This window comes from Coregonus lavaretus (assembly GCF_964263955.1).
Source record: "Coregonus lavaretus genome assembly, chromosome: 31".
Lineage (NCBI taxonomy): Eukaryota > Metazoa > Chordata > Actinopteri > Salmoniformes > Salmonidae > Coregonus > Coregonus lavaretus.
The window spans coordinates 14,063,489-14,082,488 of NC_140018.1; the positions used below are offsets into that span (position 1 = coordinate 14,063,489).

Here is a 19,000-nt window from a genome sequence, read left to right on the forward strand (position 1 = left end):
AGAGGACGGTAGAGGAGGGTAGAGGATGATAGAGGATGGTAGAGGAGGGTAGAGGAGGGTAGAGGATGATAGAGGACAGTAGAGGACGGTAGAGTACGGTAGAGGAGGGTAGAGGATGGTAGAGGATGGTAGAGGAGGGTAGAGGATGGTAGAGGATGGTAGAGGACGGTAGAGGAGGGTAGAGGATGGTAGAGGACGGTAGAGGACGGTAGAGGATGGTAGAGGACGGTCGAGGACGGTAGAGGAGGATAGAGGATGATAGAGGACGGTAGAGGAGAGTAGAGGATGATAGACATGATAGAGGACGGTAGAGGATGATAGAAGATGGTAGAGGAGGGTAGAGGATGGTAGAGGACGGTAGAGGACGGTAGAGGAGGGTAAAGGATGGTAGAGGACGGTAGAGGACGGTAGAGGATGGTAGAGGACGGTAGAGGACGGTAGAGGATGGTAGAGGACGGTAGAGGACGGTAGAGGAGGGTAGAGGATGATAGCGGACGGTAGAGGATGATAGAGGACGTAGAGGATGATAGAGGAGGGTAGAGGAGAGTAGAGGATGATAGACATGATAGAGGACGGTAGAGGATGATAGAGGAGGGTAGAGGATGGTAGAGGATGATAGAGGATGGTAGAGGAGGGTAGAGGATGTTAGAGGACGGTAGAGGACGGTAGAGGAGGGTAGAGGATGGTAGAGGAGGGTAGAGGATGATAGAGGACAGTATAGGAGGGTAGAGGAGGGTAGAGGAGGGTAGAGGACGGTAGAGGACGGTAGAGGAGGGTAGAGGATGACAGAGGACGGTAGAGGAGGGTAAGGATGGTAGAGGACGGTAGAGGAGGGTAGAGGATGATAGAGGACAGTAGAGGACGGTAGAGGACGTAGAGGATGATAGAAGAGGGTAGAGGAGAGTAGAGGATGATAGACATGATAGAGGATGGTAGAGGATGATAGAGGATGGTAGAGGAGGGTAGAGGATGGGAGAGGACGGTAGAGGATGATAGAGGACGGTAGAGGATGGTAGAGTACGGTAGAGGATGGTAGAGGATGGTAGAGGACGGTAGAGGACGGTAGAGGAGGGAAGAAGATGATAGAGGGCGGTAGAGGATGATAGAGGACGGTAGAGGACGGTAGCGGAGGGTAGAGGATGGTAGAGGACGGTAGAGGACGGTAGAGGAGGGTAGAGGAGGGTAGAGGACAGTGGAGGATGGTAGAGGATGGTAGAGGACGGTAGAGGACGGTAGAGGAGGGTAGAGGATGATAGAGGATGGTAGAGGAGGGTAGAGGAGGGTAGAGGATGATAGAGGACAGTAGAGGACGGTAGAGGACGTAGAGGATGGTAGAGGAGGGTAGAGGAGAGTAGAGGATGATAGACATGATAGAGGATGGTAGAGGATGATAGAGGATGGTAGATGAGGGTAGAGGATGGTAGAGGACGGTAGAGGATGATAGAGGACGGTAGAGGATGGTAGAGGATGATAGAGGGCGGTAGAGGATGATAGAGGACGGTAGAGGACAGTAGAGGAGGCTAGAGGATGGTAGAGGACGGTAGAGGACGGTAGAGGAGGGTAGAGGAGGGTAGAGGACAGTAGAGGATGGTAGAGGATGGTAGAGGACGCTAGAGGACGGTAGAGGAGGGTAGAGGATGATAGAGGACGGTAGAGGAGGGTAGAGGATGGTAGAGGACGGTAGAGGACGGTAGAGGACGTAGAGGATGATAGAGGAGGGTAGAGGAGAGTAGAGGATGATAGACATGATAGAGGATGGTAGAGGATGATAGAGGATGGTAGAGGAGGGTAGAGGATGGTAGAGGACGGTAGAGGATGGTAGAGGACAGTAGAGGTCAGTAGAGGACGATAGAGGACGGTAGAGGAGGGTAGAGGATGGTAGAGGACGGTAGAGGAGGGTAGAGGATGGTAGAGGACGGTAGAGGACGGTAGAGGAGGGTAGAGGAGGGTAGAGGACAGTAGAGGACGGTAGAGGATGGTAGAGGACGTAGAGGACGGTAGAGGAGGGTAGAGGATGATAGAGGACGGTAGAGGAGGGTAGAGGATGGTAGAGGACGGTAGAGGAGGGTAGAGGATGATAGAGGACAGTAGAGGACGGTAGAGGATGTAGAGGATGATAGAGGAGGGTAGAGGAGAGTAGAGGATGATAGACATGATAGAGGATGGTAGAGGATGATAGAGGATGGTAGAGGAGGGTAGAGGATGGTAGAGGACGGTAGAGGATGATAGAGGACGGTAGAGGATGGTAGAGTACGGTAGAGGATGGTAGAGGATGGTAGAGGACGATAGAGGACAGTAGAGGAGGGTAGAGGATGATAGAGGACGGTAGAAGATGATAGAGGACGGTAGAGGACGGTAGAGGGCGGTAGAGGAGGGTAGAGGATGATAGAGGGCGGTAGAGGATGATAGAGGACGGTAGAGGATGGTAGAGGAGGGTAGAGGACGATAGAGGACGGTAGAGGATGGTAGAGGATGCTAGAGGATGATAGAGGATGGTAGAGGAGGGTAGAGGATGATAGAGGACGTAGAGGATGGTAGAGGAGGGTTGAGGACGATAGAGGACGGTAGAGGACGGTAGAGGAGGGTAGAGGATGATAGAGGATGGTAGAGGAGGGTAGAGGATGGTAGAGGACAGTAGAGGACGGTAGAGGAGGGTAGAGGACGGTAGAGGACGGTAGAGGAGGGTAGAGGACGGTAGAGGAGGGTAGAGGAGGGTAGAAGAGGGTAGAGAATGATAGAGGATGGTAGAGGAGGGTAGAGGATGATAGAGGACGGTAGAGGACGGTAGAGGAGGGTAGAGGACGGTAGAGGAGGGTAGAGGATGATAGAGGACGGTAGAGGATGGTAGAGGGCAGTAGAGGATGATAGAGGAGGGTAGAGGAGGGTAGAGGACGGTAGAGGACGGTAGAGGAGGGTAGAGGACGGTAGAGGACGGTAGAGGAGGGTAGAAGAGGGTAGAGAATGATAGAGGATGGTAGAGGAGGGTAGAGGATGATAGAGAACGGTAGAGGACGGTAGAGGAGGGTAGAGGACGGTAGAGGACGGTTGAGGAGGGTAGAGGATGATAGAGGACGATAGAGGAGGGTAGAGGACGGTAGAGAATGATAGAGGACGGTAGAGGAGGGTAGAGGATGATAGAGGACGGTAGAGGAGTGTACAGGAGGGTAGAGGACGGTAGAGGAGGGTAGAGGATGATAGAGGACGGTAGAGGATGGTAGAGGGCGGTAGAGGATGATAGAGGAGGGTAGAGGAGGGTAGAGGACGGTAGAGGACGGTAGAGGAGGGTAGAGGACGGTAGAGGACGGTAGAGGAGGGTAGAAGAGGGTAGAGAATGATAGAGGATGGTAGAGGAGGGTAGAGGATGATAGAGAACGGTAGAGGACGGTAGAGGAGGGTAGAGGACGGTAGAGGACGGTTGAGGAGGGTAGAGGATGATAGAGGACGATAGAGGAGGGTAGAGGACGGTAGAGAATGATAGAGGACGGTAGAGGAGGGTAGAGGATGATAGAGGACGGTAGAGGAGTGTACAGGAGGGTAGACGAGGCTAGATTAAGGTAGAGGAGGGTAGACAAGGGTAGAGGACAGTGTAGGAGGGCAGAGGAGGGTAGAGGACGGTAGAGAAGGGTAGAGGACAGTAGTGGAGGGTAGAGGACGGAAGAGGAGTGTAGTGGAGGGTAGACGAGGGTAGTGGAGGGTAGAGGACGGTGTAGGGGGGTAGAGGGCTGGGGAGCAGGAATGAGGGGGTGGGAATGCAGCAGTAGACCTTTAGGAATTACCCCTCGCTGTTGGCTGTCTGCCTGTTAATTGTAGGGTCAAGGGTCACATGAATTGGTTATTGGTGACTGATGAGCACACACAGATGCAAGTGAAACGCACACACACACACACATATACGCACGCCCAAACACACATACACGACAAAGCTCCCGAGTCATTACCGGTCAATACCATATATACCAAAATAATTTATTCTTTAGTCAAAAACGGCCTTGTGTAAGTGCAAGTAATTGCAACTCACTTTTCATAATGTTACTTGTAGTAATGTCCTCTCATGTCAAGGTACGCTATAAAAGTCTATCATATATACAGTTGAAGTCGGAAGGTTACATACACTTAGGTCGGAGTCATTAAAACCTTAAAAAAACTATAGTTTTGGCAAGTCGGTTAGGACATCCACTTTGTGCATGACACAAGTAATTTTTCCAAAAATTGTTTACAGACAGATTATTTCACTTATAATTCACTGTATCACAATTCCAGTGGGTCAGAAGTTGACTGCGCAGTGGTCTAAGGCACTGCATCGCAGTGCTAGCTGTGCCACTAGAGATCCTGGTTCAAATCCAGGCTCTGTCGTAGCCAGCCGCGACCGGGAGACCCATGGGGCGGCGCACAATTGGCCCAGCGTTGTCCAGGGTAGGGGAGGGAATGGCCGGCAGGGATGTAGCTCAGTTGGTAGAGCATGGCGTTTGCAACGCCAGGGTTGTGGGTTCGATTCCCACGGGGGGCCAGTATGAAAATAATAAAAATAAATAATGTATGCACTAACTGTAAGTCGCTCTGGATAAGAGCGTCTGCTAAAAAATGAAAAAAAAAAAAAAAAAACAGCTTGGAAAATTCCAGAAAATGATGTCATGGCTTTAGAAGCTTCTGATAGGCTAATTGACAACATTTGAGTCAATTGGAGGTGTACCTGTGGATGTATTTCAAGGCATACCTTCACACTCAGTGCCTCTTTGCTTGACATCATGGAAAAATCAAAAGAAATCAGCCAAGACCTCAGAAAAAAAATTGTAGACCTCCACAAGTCTCGTTCATCCTTCAGAGCAATTTCCAAATGCCTGAAGGTACCACGTTCATCTGTACAAACAATAGTACGCAAGTATAAACACCATGGGTCCACGCAGCCGTCATACCGCTCAGGAAGGAGACGCGTTCTGTCTCCTAGAGATGAACGTACTTTGGTGCGAAAAGTGCAAATCAATCCCAGAACAACAGCAAAGGACCTTGTGAAGATGCTGGAGGAAACAGGTACAAAAGTATCTATATCCACAGTAAAACGAGTCCTATATCTACATAACCTGAAAGGCCGCTCAGCAAGGAAGAAGCCACTTCTCCAAAACTGTCATAAAAAAGCCAGACTACGATTTGCAACTGCACATGGGGACAAAAATCATACTTTTTTGAGAAATGTCCTCTGGTCTGATGAAACAAAAATAGAACTGTTTGGCCATAATGACCATCGTTATGTTTGGAGGAAAAAGGGGGATGCTTGCAAGCCGAAGAACACCATCCCAAACGTGAAGCACGGGGGTGGCAGCATCATGCTGTGGGGGTGCTTTGCTGCAGGAGGGACTGGTGCACTTCACAAAATAGATGGCATCATGAGGAAGGAAAATTATGTGGATATATTGAAGCAACATCTCAAGACATCAGTCAGGAAGTTAAAGCTTGGTTGCAAATGGGTCTTCCAAATGGACAATGACCCCAAGCATACTTCCAAAGTTGTGGCAAAATGGCTTAAGGACAACAAAGTCAAGGTATTGGGGTGGCCATCACAAAGCCCTGACCTCAATCCTATAGAAAATGTGTGGGCAGAACTGAAAAAGCATGTGCAAGCAAGGAGGCCTACAAACCTGACTCCGTTACACCAGCTCTGTCAGGAGGAATGGGCCAAAATTCACCCAACTTATTGTGGGAAGCTTGTGGAAGACTACCCGAAACGTTTGACCCAAGTTAAACAATTTAAAGGCAATGCTACCAAATACTAATTGAGTGTACAGTGGGGAAAAAAAGTATTTAGTCAGCCACCAATTGTGCAAGTTCTCCCACTTAAAAAGATGAGAGAGGCCTGTAATTTTCATCATAGGTACACGTCAACTATGACAGACAAAATGAGATTTTTTTTCTCCAGAAAATCACATTGTAGGATTTTTAATTTATTTATTTGCAAATTATGGTGGAAAATAAGTCTTTGGTCAATAACAAAAGTTTCTCAATACTTTGTTACATACCCTTTGTTGGCAATGACACAGGTCAAACGTTTTCTGTAAGTCTTCACAAGGTTTTCACACACTGTTGCTGCTATTTTGGCCCATTCCTCCATGCAGATCTCCTCTAGAGCAGTGATGTTTTGGGGCTGTCGCTGGGCAACATGGACTTTCAACTCCCTCCAAAGATTTGATATGGGGTTGAGATCTGGAGACTGGCTAGGCCACTCCAGGACCTTGAAATGCTTCTTACGAAGCCACTCCTTCGTTGCCTGGATCATCCAAATGCACTCTAGCAAACTTCAAACGGGCGTGGACAAGTACTGGCTTAAGCAGGGGGACACGTCTGGCACTGCAGGATTTGAGTCCCTGGCGGCGTAGTGCGTTACTGATGGTAGGCTTTGTTACTTTGGTCCCAGCTCTCTGCAGGTCATTCACTAGGTTCCCCCGCGTGATCATTTTGACCCCACAGGGTGAGATCTTGCGTGGAGCCCCAGATCGAGGGAGATTATCAGTGGTCTTGTATGTCTTCCATTTCCTAATAATTGCTCCCACAGTTGATTTCATCAAACCTATTGCAGATTCAGTCTTCCCAGCCTGGTGCAGGTCTACAATTTTGTTTCTGGTGTCCTTTGACAGCTCTTTGGTCTTGGCCATAGTGGAGTTTGGAGTGTGACTGTTTGAGGTTGTGGACAGGTGTCTTTTATACTGATAACAAGTTCAAACAGGTGCCATTAATACAGGTAACGAGTGGAGGACAGAGGAGCCTCTTAAAGAAGAAGTTACAGGTCTGTGAGAGCCAGTAATCTTGCTTGTTTGTAGGTGACCAAATACTTATTTTCCACCATAATTTGCAAATAAATTCATAAAAAATCCTACAATGTGATTTTCTGGATTTTTTTTTCTCATTTTGTCTGTCATAGTTGACGTGTACCTATGATGAAAATTACAGGCCTCTCTCATCTTTTTAAGTGGGAGAACTTGCACAATTGGTGGCTGACTAAATACTTTTTTTCCCCACTGTATGTAAACTTCTGACCCACTGGGAATGTGATGAAAGAAATAAAAGCTGAAATAAATTATTCTCTCTACTATTATTCTGACATTTCACATTCTTAAAATAAATTGGTGATCCTAACTGACCTAAAACAGGGAATTTTTACTAGGATTAAATGTTAGGAATTGTGAAAAACTGAGTGTAAATGTATTTGGCTAAGGTGTATGTCAGGGTTGAGTGTAGAAGTGGTGTAGAATCAGGCGCAGGACACACAGAGGTTTCGAACAGCGTCTTTAGTAAAGTCCAAAAAATGAGCCAAACACGGCAACAGGCTACAGGCGAACTTTACGCACAACAGTAAAGTATGCTAAAGCGCACAAAGTGCGGAACTCTCTCTCAAAACACAAAATACAGAGAGAACAGAAATAACGAACTAGCACACAACGTGACGAGGAACAATTACACACAACACCTGACCAAATACAAGAGAACTAAATAGGACGCCTAATAAACACTAATAAGGAACAGGTGTAGCAAAACAGACAAAACCAATCAAACATAGAAACATCGAACGGTGGCAGCTAGTACTCCGGAGACGACGACCGCCGAAGCCTGCCCGAACAAGGAGAAGGAGCAGCCTCGGCCGAAACCGTGACAGTACCCCCCCCCTTGACGCGCGGCCCCAGCCGTGCGCCGACCCCGGCCTCGGGGACGACCAGGAAGACGCGGAGCAGGGCGCGTGGGATGACCACGATGGAACTCGGTCAGAAGAGACGGGTCTAGGATGTCCCTCCTCGGCACCCAGCACCGCTCCTCCGGGCCGTACCCCTCCCACTCCACGAGATATTGGAGACCCCCCATCCGGCGTCTCGAATCTAGGATGGACCGAACAGTGTACGCCGGAGCCCCCTCGATGTCCAACGGGGGCGGAGTGGACCAGCTACCACCGGCCTGAGGAGAGACACATGGAACGAGGGGTTAATATTCTTGTAATCAATGGGCAGTTGTAACCTGTAACACACCTCGTTCAATCTCCTCAGGACTTTAAAAGGCCCCACAAACCGCCGACCCAGCTTCCGGCAGGGCAGGCGGAGGGGCAGGTTTCTGGTCGAGAGCCAGACTCGATCTCCAGGTGCGTACACTGGCCCCTCACTGCGGTGGAGATCGGCGCTCGTCTTCTGTTGACGGATGGCCCGCTGCAGATGGACGTGTGCAACGTTCCACGTCTCCTCCGAGCGCCGCACCCACTCATACACCGCAGGGGCCTCGATCTGGCTCTCATGCCAAGGTGCCAGAACCGGCTGGTACCCTAACACACACTGGAAAGGGGTTAGTTTAGTGGAGGAGTGGCGGAGAGAGTTCTGTGCCATCTCGGCCCAGGGAACATATCTCGCCCACTCCTCCGGCCGGCCCTGGCAATACGACCTCAGAAACCTACCCACATCCTGGTTGACACGTTCGACCTGCCCATTACTCTCCGGGTGGTAACCCGAGGTAAGGCTCACCGAAACCCCCAACCGTTCCATAAACGCTCTCCAAACTCTGGAGGTAAACTGGGGGCCTCGATCAGACACTATATCCTCGGGTACCCCGTAATGCCGGAAGACGTGGGTAAATAGAGCCTCAGCGGTCTGTAGGGCAGTAGGAAGACCCGGCATGGGAAGGAGACGACAGGCCTTCGAGAACCGATCCACAACGACCAGGATGGTGGTATTCCCCTGGGAGGGGGGAAGGTCTGTAACAAAATCCACCGAGAGGTGAGACCAGAGTCGTTGTGGAACGGGCAGGGGTTGTAACTTACCCCTGGGCAAGTGTCTGGGCGCCTTACACTGGGCACACACCGAGCAGGAGGAGACATAAATCCTCACATCCCTGGCTAACGTTGGCCACCAGTACTTTGTGCTAAGGCAGTGCACTGTCCGGCCAATACCTGGATACCCAGAGGAGGGTGACGTGTGAGCCCAATAAATGAGTCGATCCCGGACCTCGAGCGGGACGTACGTCCGACCCACCAGACACTGTGGAGGGCTAGGGTCGGTTCGTAACGCCCGCTCGATCTCCGTATCGACCTCCCATACCACCGGTGCAACCAGACAAGACTTAGGTAGTATGGGAGTGGGCTCAACGGACCTCTCCTCCGTGTCATACCGCCGAGACAGGGCATCTGCCTTCCCGTTCTGGGACCCAGGGATGTAAGTGATCTTAAACACGAACCGGGCTAGAAACATAGTCCACCGAGCCTGGCGAGGATTTAGTCTCCTAGCTGCCCGAATGTATTCCAGGTTACGGTGGTCAGTCAAAATGAGAAAAGGGTGTTGAGCCCCCTCAAGCCAATGCCTCCACACCTTTAGGGCTTGTACCACGGCTAACAGCTCCCTGTCCCCTACGTCATAATTACGCTCCGCCGGACTGAGCTTCTTTGAATAAAAAGCACAGGGGCGGAGTTTAGGTGGTGTGCCGGACCGTTGTGAGAGAACGGCCCCGATACCGGCTTCAGACGCGTCCACCTCCACTTGGAATGGTAAAGCGGGATCCGGGTGCGCCAGCACCGGAGCCGAGGTAAACAGGTCCTTCAGTCTCCCAAAAGCCCTGTCCGCCTCAGCTGACCACCGCAAGCGCACTGGACCCCCCTTCAGAAGGGACGTTATGGGAGCTGCCACCTGTCCAAAACCCCGGATAAACCTCCGGTAGTAATTCGCAAAACCCAAGAACTGCTGCACCTCTTTAACCGTGGTTGGGGTTTGCCAATTACGAATGGCTGACACACGGTCAACCTCCATCTTCACCCCTGACGCAGACAACTGATAACCCAAAAAGGAGACCGACTCCTGGAAGAACAGACACTTCTCTGCCTTGACATACAGGTCATGCTCCAACAACCTCCTCAACACTCGGCGCACCAGGGCTACATGCTCGGCTCGGGTAGAACTGTACACCAGAATATCGTCTATGTACACGACTACTCCCTGCCCCTGCATGTCCCGGAAAATCTCATCTACAAAGGATTGGAAGACTGATGGAGCATTCATTAACCCGTATGGCATGACGAGATACTCGTAATGACCGGAGGTAGTACTAAATGCTGTCTTCCATTCATCGCCCTCTCTAATGCGCACCAAGTTATATGTGCTCCTGAGGTCCAATTTTGTGAAGAACCGTGCCCCGTGTAATGACTCCGTCATAGTCGCAATCAGAGGGAGTGGATAACTATATTTTACAGTAATCTGATTGAGACCGCGGTAATCAATACACGGGCGCAAACCTCCATCCTTCTTCTTCACAAAAAAGAAGCTTGAGGACGCGGGCGAAGTGGAGGGCCGTATGTATCCCTGTCTCAGAGACTCGGCAATGTATGTCTCCATCGCCCTCTTCTCCTCTTGTGACAAAGGATACACATGGCTCCGCGGGAACGCCGCTCCTGCCTGGAGGTCTATCGCACAATCCCCCTGTCTATGAGGCGGCAACCGCGCCGCTCTCGTCTTGCTAAACACGAGTGCCAAATCCTCATACTCGGGGGGAATGTGAAGTGCGGGCATTTGGTTCGGACTCTCCACCGAGGTCGCCCCTACGGAAACACCCAGACATAGCCCCTCACACTGGGCAGACCACCCCTTAAGAGCCTTCTCTCGCCACGAAATAGTAGGATCATGGGTAACCAACCAGGGAAGCCCCAGTACCACCGGATACGCAGGAGAGTCGATCAGATAGAGCTGAATCGTCTCCTCATGACCCCCCTGCGTCTCCATCCTAAGTGGCACTGTGACCTCCCTAATCAACCCGGATCCTAACGGACGGCTATCTAGGGCATGTTCCGGGAAAGGATTATTTACCGAAAGGAGAGGGATCCCTAACTCTACACAGAATTTACGATCTACAAAATTCCCAGCTGCGCATGAATCTACTAGCGCCTTATGCTGGGAACGAGGTGCAACCTGTGGAAAACAAACAGGTATAGTTATGTGTACGACAGAAAGCTCTGGGTAAGTGGGGCGCCTACTCACCTGGGAGGACTCCCCAATGCGTGGCCTGCCTTCTCCTCCACCAGGAGACCCTCCCCAGCACCTAGCCGCGGTGTGCCCTCCACGGCCACAGTTGGTGCAGGGGACGGCCCCCCTCGGGTTCCTTCTCCTCCGTTCTCTAGCGCCAGCATCTCCGAGCTCAATAGGACTCGGCTCGGAGGCGCTGGAGGGTGGAATGGGCAACCCCCACCCGGGACGCCCGCGAGTGGCGAGCAGGGTGTCCAGCCGAATGACCATGTCAACCAAATGGTCAAACGAAAGCGTGGTATCCCTACACGCCAACTTTCTCTGGACGTCATCCCGGAGGCTGCAGCGGAAGTGATCTATGAGGGCCCGCTCATTCCACCCTGCATCTGCCGCTAGAGTCCGGAACTCCAGTGCAAACTCCTGAGCGCTCCTCATCCCCTGCCGGAGGTAGAATAGACGCTCCCCCGCCGCCTTCCCTTCTGGTGGATGGTCAAACACTGCACGGAAGCGACGGGAGAACTCCGCATAGGTGATAGTAGCGGCGTCTATTCTCCTCCATTCGGCGTTGGCCCACTCCAACGCCTTGCCGGTGAGACAGGAGATGAGGGCGGAAACGCTCTCGTGTCCCGAGGGCGCCGGGTGTACGGTGGCGAGGTAGAGTTCAACTTGCAGCAGGAACCCTTGACACCCGGCAGCGGTGCCGTCGTACACCCTCGGGAGCGAGAGCCGAATCCCACCAGAAGTTGGACAGGCGGACTGATCGATGGTGATGGTGTGGTAGGTGGGAGCGTGGGTACCCCGCTGGTCTCCCATCGATGGAGGGTGTTCATAACTCTATCCAGAGCGTGTCCGATTTGATTAATCCTGTCCTCCTGTCCACGAAGACGCTCCTCGATGATTTCACTGGGTGCGGTAGCTCCTGCTGATTCCATAACTGGTGTGTAATTATGTCAGGGTTGAGTGTAGAGGTGGTGTAGAATCAGGCGCAGGACACACAGAGGTTTCGAACAGCGTCTTTAGTAAAGTCCAAAAAACGAGCCAAACACGGCAACAGGCTACAGGCGAACTTTACGCACAGCAGTAAAGTATGCTAAAGCGCACACAGTGCGGAACTCTCTCTCAAAACACAAAATACAGAGAGAACAGAAATAACGAACTAGCACACAACGTGACGAGGAACAATTACACACAACACCTGACCAAACACAAGAGAACTAAATAGGACGCCTAATAAACACTAATAAGGAACAGGTGTAGCAAAACAGACAAAACCAATCAAACATAGAAACATCGAACGGTGGCAGCTAGTACTCCGGAGACGACGACCGCCGAAGCCTGCCCGAACAAGGAGAAGGAGCAGCCTCGGCCGAAACCGTGACAGTGTATGTAAACTTCCGACTTCAACAGTATATATATACAGTCTGTATTGATCTAATTATCTGTGGGTTGGTTTTGTCTGTCACATTTGTTTAATGGACTGTTGTAATAGCAGATACACAGAAGTATATCACCTCCCTTATCACTCACATCAACACTGTGGGAGAGAGAGAGGGGGGGGGGAGAGATGGCTTAGTAAGTACAGAACATTAAGTGCCTTGAGTTTTCCCTCTAATTGGCCAGGGAATAATACATATGTAACTAGGGCCCAGAGTTGGTCTTGGTCAGGAAAAGGTCAAGCCACAACATGATGAAAGTTGGTTTGTTCCTTTCAGCATGGCTGTTCATATAACCTTTGGTCCTACATGCACAGAACTACAAGTTCCAGTGATATTTGAGGATACAAACAGTGGACAAGTTTATAGTGGAGAGAGAGAGCCACGAAGCTAATGCACCATGAAACCAATGGCACCTTGCCACACATCTGGATAGTATTGGAGAGAGAGAGAGAGAGGTCTGGGGTTGTGATGTCTGAGGTCCGCTCACCAACCAAGAATTCACAAAATGGGACAAACACCAAATTGAGACTGCATGTAGAGTTCTGCAAAAATATCCTCTGTGTACAACGTAAAATACCAAATAATGCATGCAGAGCAGAATTAGGCTGATACCCACTAATTATCAAAATCCAGAAAAGAGCCATTAAATTCTACAACCACCTAAAAGGAAGTGATTCCCAAACATTTCATAATAAAGCCATCACCTACAGAGAGATGAACCTGGAGAAGAGCCCCCTAAGCAAGCTGGTCCTGGGGCTCTGTTCACAAACACTAACAGACCCCACAGAGCCACAGGACAGCAACACAATTAGACCCAACCAAATCATGAGAAAACCAAACTACACTGCTAAAAAAAATTAAGGGAACACTTAAACAACACATCTTAGATCTGAATGAATGAAATAATCTTATTAAATGCTTTTTTCTTTACATAGTTGAATGTGCTGACAACAAAATCACACAAAAATTATCAATGGAAATCAAATGTATCAACCCATGGAGGTCTGGATTTGGAGTCACCCTCAAAATTAAAGTGGAAAACCACACTACAGGCTGATCCAACTTTGATGTAATGTCCTTAAAACAAGTCAAAATGAGGCTCAGTAGTGTGTGTGGCCTCCACGTGCCTGTATGACCTCCCTACAATGCCTGGGCATGCTCCTGATGAGGTGGTGGATGGTCTCCTGAGGGATCTCCTCCCAGACCTGGACTAAAGCATCCGCCAACTCCTGGACAGTATGTGGTGCAACGTGGCGTTGGTGGATGGAGCGAGACATTATGTCCCAGATGTGCTCAATTGGATTCAGGTCTGGGGAACGGGCGGTCCATAGCATCAATGCCTTCCTCTTGCAGGAACTGCTGACACACTCCAGCCACATGAGGTCTAGCATTGTCTTGCATTAGGAGGAACCCAGGGCCAACCGCACCAGCATATGGTCTCACAAGGGGTCTGAGGATCTCATCTCGGTACCTAATTGCAGTCAGGCTACCTCTGGCAAGCACATGGAGGGCTGTGCGGCCCCCCAAAGAAATGCCACCCCACACCATGACTGACCCACCGCCAAACCGGTCATGCTGGAGGATGTTGCAGGCAGCAGAACGTTCTCCACGGCATCTCCAGACTCTGTCACGTCTGTCACATGTGCTCAGTGTGAACCTGCTCTCATCTGTGAAGAGCACAGGGCGCCAGTGGCGAATTTGCCAATCTTGGTGTTCTCTGGCAAATGCCAAACGTCCTGCACGGTGTTGGGCTGTAAGCACAACCCCCACCTGTGGACGTCGGGCCCTCACACCACCCTCATGGAGTCTGTTTCTGACCGTTTGAGCAGACACATGCACATTTGTGGCCTGCTGGAGGTCATTTTGCAGGGCTCTGGCAGTGCTCCTCCTGCTCCTCCTTGCACAAAGGCGGAGGTAGCGGTCCTGCTAGAGTGAAAGCACCGCCAGCATTCAAAAGTGACCAAAACATCAGCCAGGAAGCATAGGAACTGAGAAGTGGTCTGTGGTCACCACCTACAGAACCACTTCTTTATTGGGGGTGTCTTGCTAATTGCCTATAATTTCCACCTGTTGTCTATTCCATTTGCACAACAGCATGTGAATTTTATTGTCAATCAGTGTTGCTTCCTAAGTGGACAGTTTGATTTCACAGAAGTGTGATTGACTTGGAGTTACATTGTGTTGTTTAAGTGTTCCCTTTATTTTTTTGAGCAGTGTATAATTACTTGACAGTGTCACGATCGTTGACGAACGAGAAGGACCAAGGCGCAGCGTGATATGCATACATGTTTATTTATATAGAATAAACACCACGACAAAACAACAAATGAAACGAAGCGTGAAGTCCAAGGTAGACAAATAACATACCTCACACGGAACAAGATCCCACAATCCACTAGTGCCAATAGGCTGCCTAAGTATGGTCCCCAATCAGAGACAACGAGCGACAGCTGCCTCTGATTGGGAACCACACCGGCCAACATAGAAATAGACATACTAGATACTAAACCATAGAACCAACACAACACGGAATATACACACCCTGACTCAACAAATAAACGTCCCCTGAGTCAGGGCGTGACAGACAGATTGGAAAGAATTAACAAAAAAAAACAGAGCAAACTAGAATGCTATTTGGCCCTAAACAGAGAATACACAGTGACAGAATACCTGACCACTGTGACTGACCCAAAATTAAGGAAAGCTTTGACTATGTACACTCGTTGAGCATAACCTCTCAAGAGAAGACAGGCAATGTGCACACTGCGCACAAAATGAAGTGGAAACTGAGCTGCACTTCCTAACCTCCTGAAAAATGTATGACCAGATTAGAGAAACATATTTCCCTCAGATTACACAGACAAAGAATTCGAAAACGAATCCAATTTTGATAAACTCCCATATCTATTGGGTAAAATACCACATTGTGCAATCACAGCAGCACGATTTGTGACCTGTTGCCACAAGAAAAGGGCAACCAGTGAAGAACAAACACCATTGTAAATACAACCCATATTTATGTTTATTTATTTTCCCTTTTGTACTTTAACTATTTGCACATCGTTACAACACTGTATATAGACATAATATGACATTTGAAATGTCTTTATTCTTTTGGAACCTGTGTGAGTGTAATATTTACTGTTCACTTTTTATTTTTTATTTCACTTTTGTTTATCTATTTCACTTGCTTTGGCAATGTACACATATGTTTCCCATGCCAATAAAGCCCCTTGAATTGAATTGAGAGAGAGAGAGAGAGATTAGGGAACCAATATAAACAGGTTAATTTCACTAAGGGGGCATATTGAAGATGCACAAAGGTGCTACCAATAGCATCTACAACAGTGTTTAAAGATAAGACCTCAGTTCTGACAGTTCTGAATATGTGACCTCACACAATATGTGACCATCCTTTTAGAGCACTTGATACACTACATGACCAAAAGTATTCACCTGGTCAGTCTATGTCATGGAAAGAGCAGATGTTCCTAATGTTTTGTACACTCAGTGTACATATACACTACATCAGGGGTTCTCAACTCTTACCCTACGAGGTCCAAAGCCTGCTCTTTTTCTGTTCTACCTGATAATTAATTGCACCCACCTGGTGTCCCAGGTCTAAATCAGTCCCTGATTAGAGGGGAACAATGAAAAAATGCAGTGGAACTGGCTTCGAGGTCCAGAGTTGAGTTTGAGGGCACTACTCAAACATCTTATTCCAAAATCATGGGCATTAATATGGAGTTGGTGCCCCCTTTGCTGCTATAACAGCAGTGGTGGAAAAAGTACTCAATTGTCATTCTTGAGTAAAAGTAAAGGTACCTTAACAGAAAATGACTCAAGTAAAAGTGAAAGTTACCCAGTAAAATACTACTTGTGTAAAAGTCTAAAAGTATATGGTTTTAAATGTACTTAAGTACAGTGGTATAAAAAGTACTCAATTGTCATACTTGAGTAAAAGTACAAAGTAAAAGTAAATGCTATACATCAAATTCCTTATATTAAGCAAACCAGACGGCACAATTTTTGTATTATTTTTAATTACGGACAGACAGGGGCACACTCCAACACTCAGATATCATTTACAAACACAGTATTTGTGTTTCGTGAGTCTGCCAGATCAGAGGCAGTAGGGATGACAATGCGTTATATTGATAGGTGACATAATTCTGTCCTGCTTGAGCATTCTAAATGTAACGAGTACTTTTAGATGACAGGGTAAATGTATGGAGTAAAAAGTACATTATTTTCTTTAGGAATGTAGTGGAGTAAATGGAAAAGTTGTCAAAAATATAAATAGTAAAGTAAAGTACAGATACCCAAAAAAACTACTTAAGCAGTACTTAAAAGTATTTTTACTTAAGTACTTTACACCACTGTATAACAGCCTCCACTCTTCTGGGAAGGCTTTCCACTAGATGTTGGAACATTTGTGCGGAGACTTGCTTCCATTCAGCCACAAGATCATTAGTGAGGTCGAGCACTGATGTTGGGCGATTAGGCCTTGCTCGCAGTCGCCATTCCAATTCATCCCAAAGGTGTTCGATGGGCTTGAGGTCATGGCTCTGTCCAGGCCAGTCAAGTTCTTCCAAACATCTCTACAAAAAATGTCTGTATGGACCTCGCTTTGTGCACAGGGGCATTGTCATGCTGAAACAGGAAAAGGCCATACCCAAACTGTTGCCACAAAATTGGAAGCACAGAATCGTCTAGAATGTCATTGTATGCTGTAGCGTTAAGATTTCCCTTCAATGGAACTAAAGGCCCTCGCCCGAACAATAAACCGGGGCAGTTCTAGCAGGGCAGAAATTTGATGAACTGACTTGTTGTAAAGGTGGCATCCTGTGACGGTGCCACGTTGAAAGTCACTGAGCTCTTCAGTACGGGCCATTCTACTGCCAATGTTTATCTATGGAGATTGCATGGTGGTGTGCTCGATTTTATACACCTGTCAGCAACGGGTGTGGCTGAAATAGCCGAATCCACTAATTTGAAGGAGTGTCCACATACTTTTGTATATATAGTGTATATAATCAGATGAAGACAAGCCAGGATCATATCTAAGCTCCTCCAACCAAGCTCTGACTAATACAATAATAACAAACAGCCCACATCAGCAGAGGAAACTGCTCTGCTCTCATAAATAACAGAGCCTAAAAAGTCATAAATACCCTGCTACAGTAAATCAAACAGGGTCGTGTTCTGAAAAGCAATATTTCAGGAGAGGTCATTAAAATGATGTTAGAAGTTATCTCTCCCTCTTTCCTGTCCCCTGTCCGTGGCCTAGATTTCCTCTCTCTCTCTCTCGCTCTGTCTCTCTCTCTCACTCACTCACACACTCTCTCTCTCTCACACACACACACACACACACACACACACACACACAAACACACAGATGTCTGTAGATAGTTGGTGGTTATGCTGTAGCCTGGCTCTGTGCCAGGAACGTCAGGTATTTTATCCCCAGGAGAATCATGTCCTTCTTTACCTAATAACCCCCTCATAGCATAGCCCCCGCAGTCCACCCAACACTACGCTCCACTGCTCCAAATTAAGATCTGTCAAACGCAAATGTTAAATCTCATAGTGTATGTGTGCGTGTGTATGTGTGTGTGTGTGTGTGTGTGTGTGTGCGTGTGTGTGTGTGCGCTACGTCTCATGCGTGCTGTTAAACGAGGCGTGAGTGGCTGTGCCCAGGCAGGATGAGCATATGTTCTTTCATTGGCCTGGTGCGTCGCATGGGGGACCACGGTATGATTTCACACATGAAATACCAAGGACCCATACTTTACCCCCCTCTCTACCTCCTTTTTTTCATTATATCCATCCCTTTCCTCCCTCCCTCCGCTCTAGTTTTCTGTCTATGTCTTTCGCTCTCTTTCTGTTTCTCTCGCTCTATCTCTCTATCGCTCTCCCTCTATTCCTGCCGTGGAGTTGTAGCACATAGAGTGGAACTGCTGTGTGTTAATGGAGTCACTCAGTCATTCCCCTAATACAGTCCCACAGTCCTCATCCTCTGTCCCATAGTCCTCATCCTCAGTCCCACAGTCCTCATCCTCAGTCCTCATCCTCAGTCCCACAGTCCTCATCCTCAGTCCCATAGTCCTCATCCTCAGTCCCATAGTCCTCATCCTCAGTCCCATAGTTCTCATCCTCAGTCCCACAGTCCTCATCCTCAGTCCCATAGTCCTCATCCTCAGTTCCATAGTCCTCATCCTCAGTCTCATAGTCCTCATCCTCAGTTCCATAGTCCTCATCCTCAGTCCCATAGTCTTCATCCTCTCCACATCTTACAGTAAGTGGTGCAGGAAGGAAGAAATGTTCAGAAACCTCAGACTCACTCACCATCACATTTGTGCTCCTTGTAACTGGATAGTGGATATGGCTCAACAGGTTGGAGGAGATATGAATGGTAGATGGAGGGGGAGAGAGAGAGAGAGAGAGAGAGAGAGAGAGAGAGAGAGAGAGAGAGAGAGAGAGAGAGAGAGAGAGAGAGAGAGAGAGAGAGAGAGAGAGAGAGAGAGAGAGAGAGACAGAGACAGAGACAGAGACAGAGACAGAGACAGAGACAGAGACAGAGACAGAGACAGA

The 19,000-nt window shown here is 48.7% G+C and overlaps 1 protein-coding gene across 1 annotated transcript in view; it reads right to left on the minus strand.

Moving 5' to 3' along the window:
- ak9 (adenylate kinase 9) overlaps window positions 1–18,757 on the minus strand; it is a gene marked incomplete at both ends in the record, with an annotated part of 31,642 nt that extends 12,885 nt beyond the window's left edge. The window contains one exon of the mRNA XM_084149162.1: window positions 18,490–18,757. Coding sequence (XP_084005288.1) covers window positions 18,490–18,757 — 268 coding nt within the window. The remainder of the gene's footprint in view (window positions 1–18,489) is intronic.
- Between the last annotated feature and the right edge of the window lie 243 nt (window positions 18,758–19,000).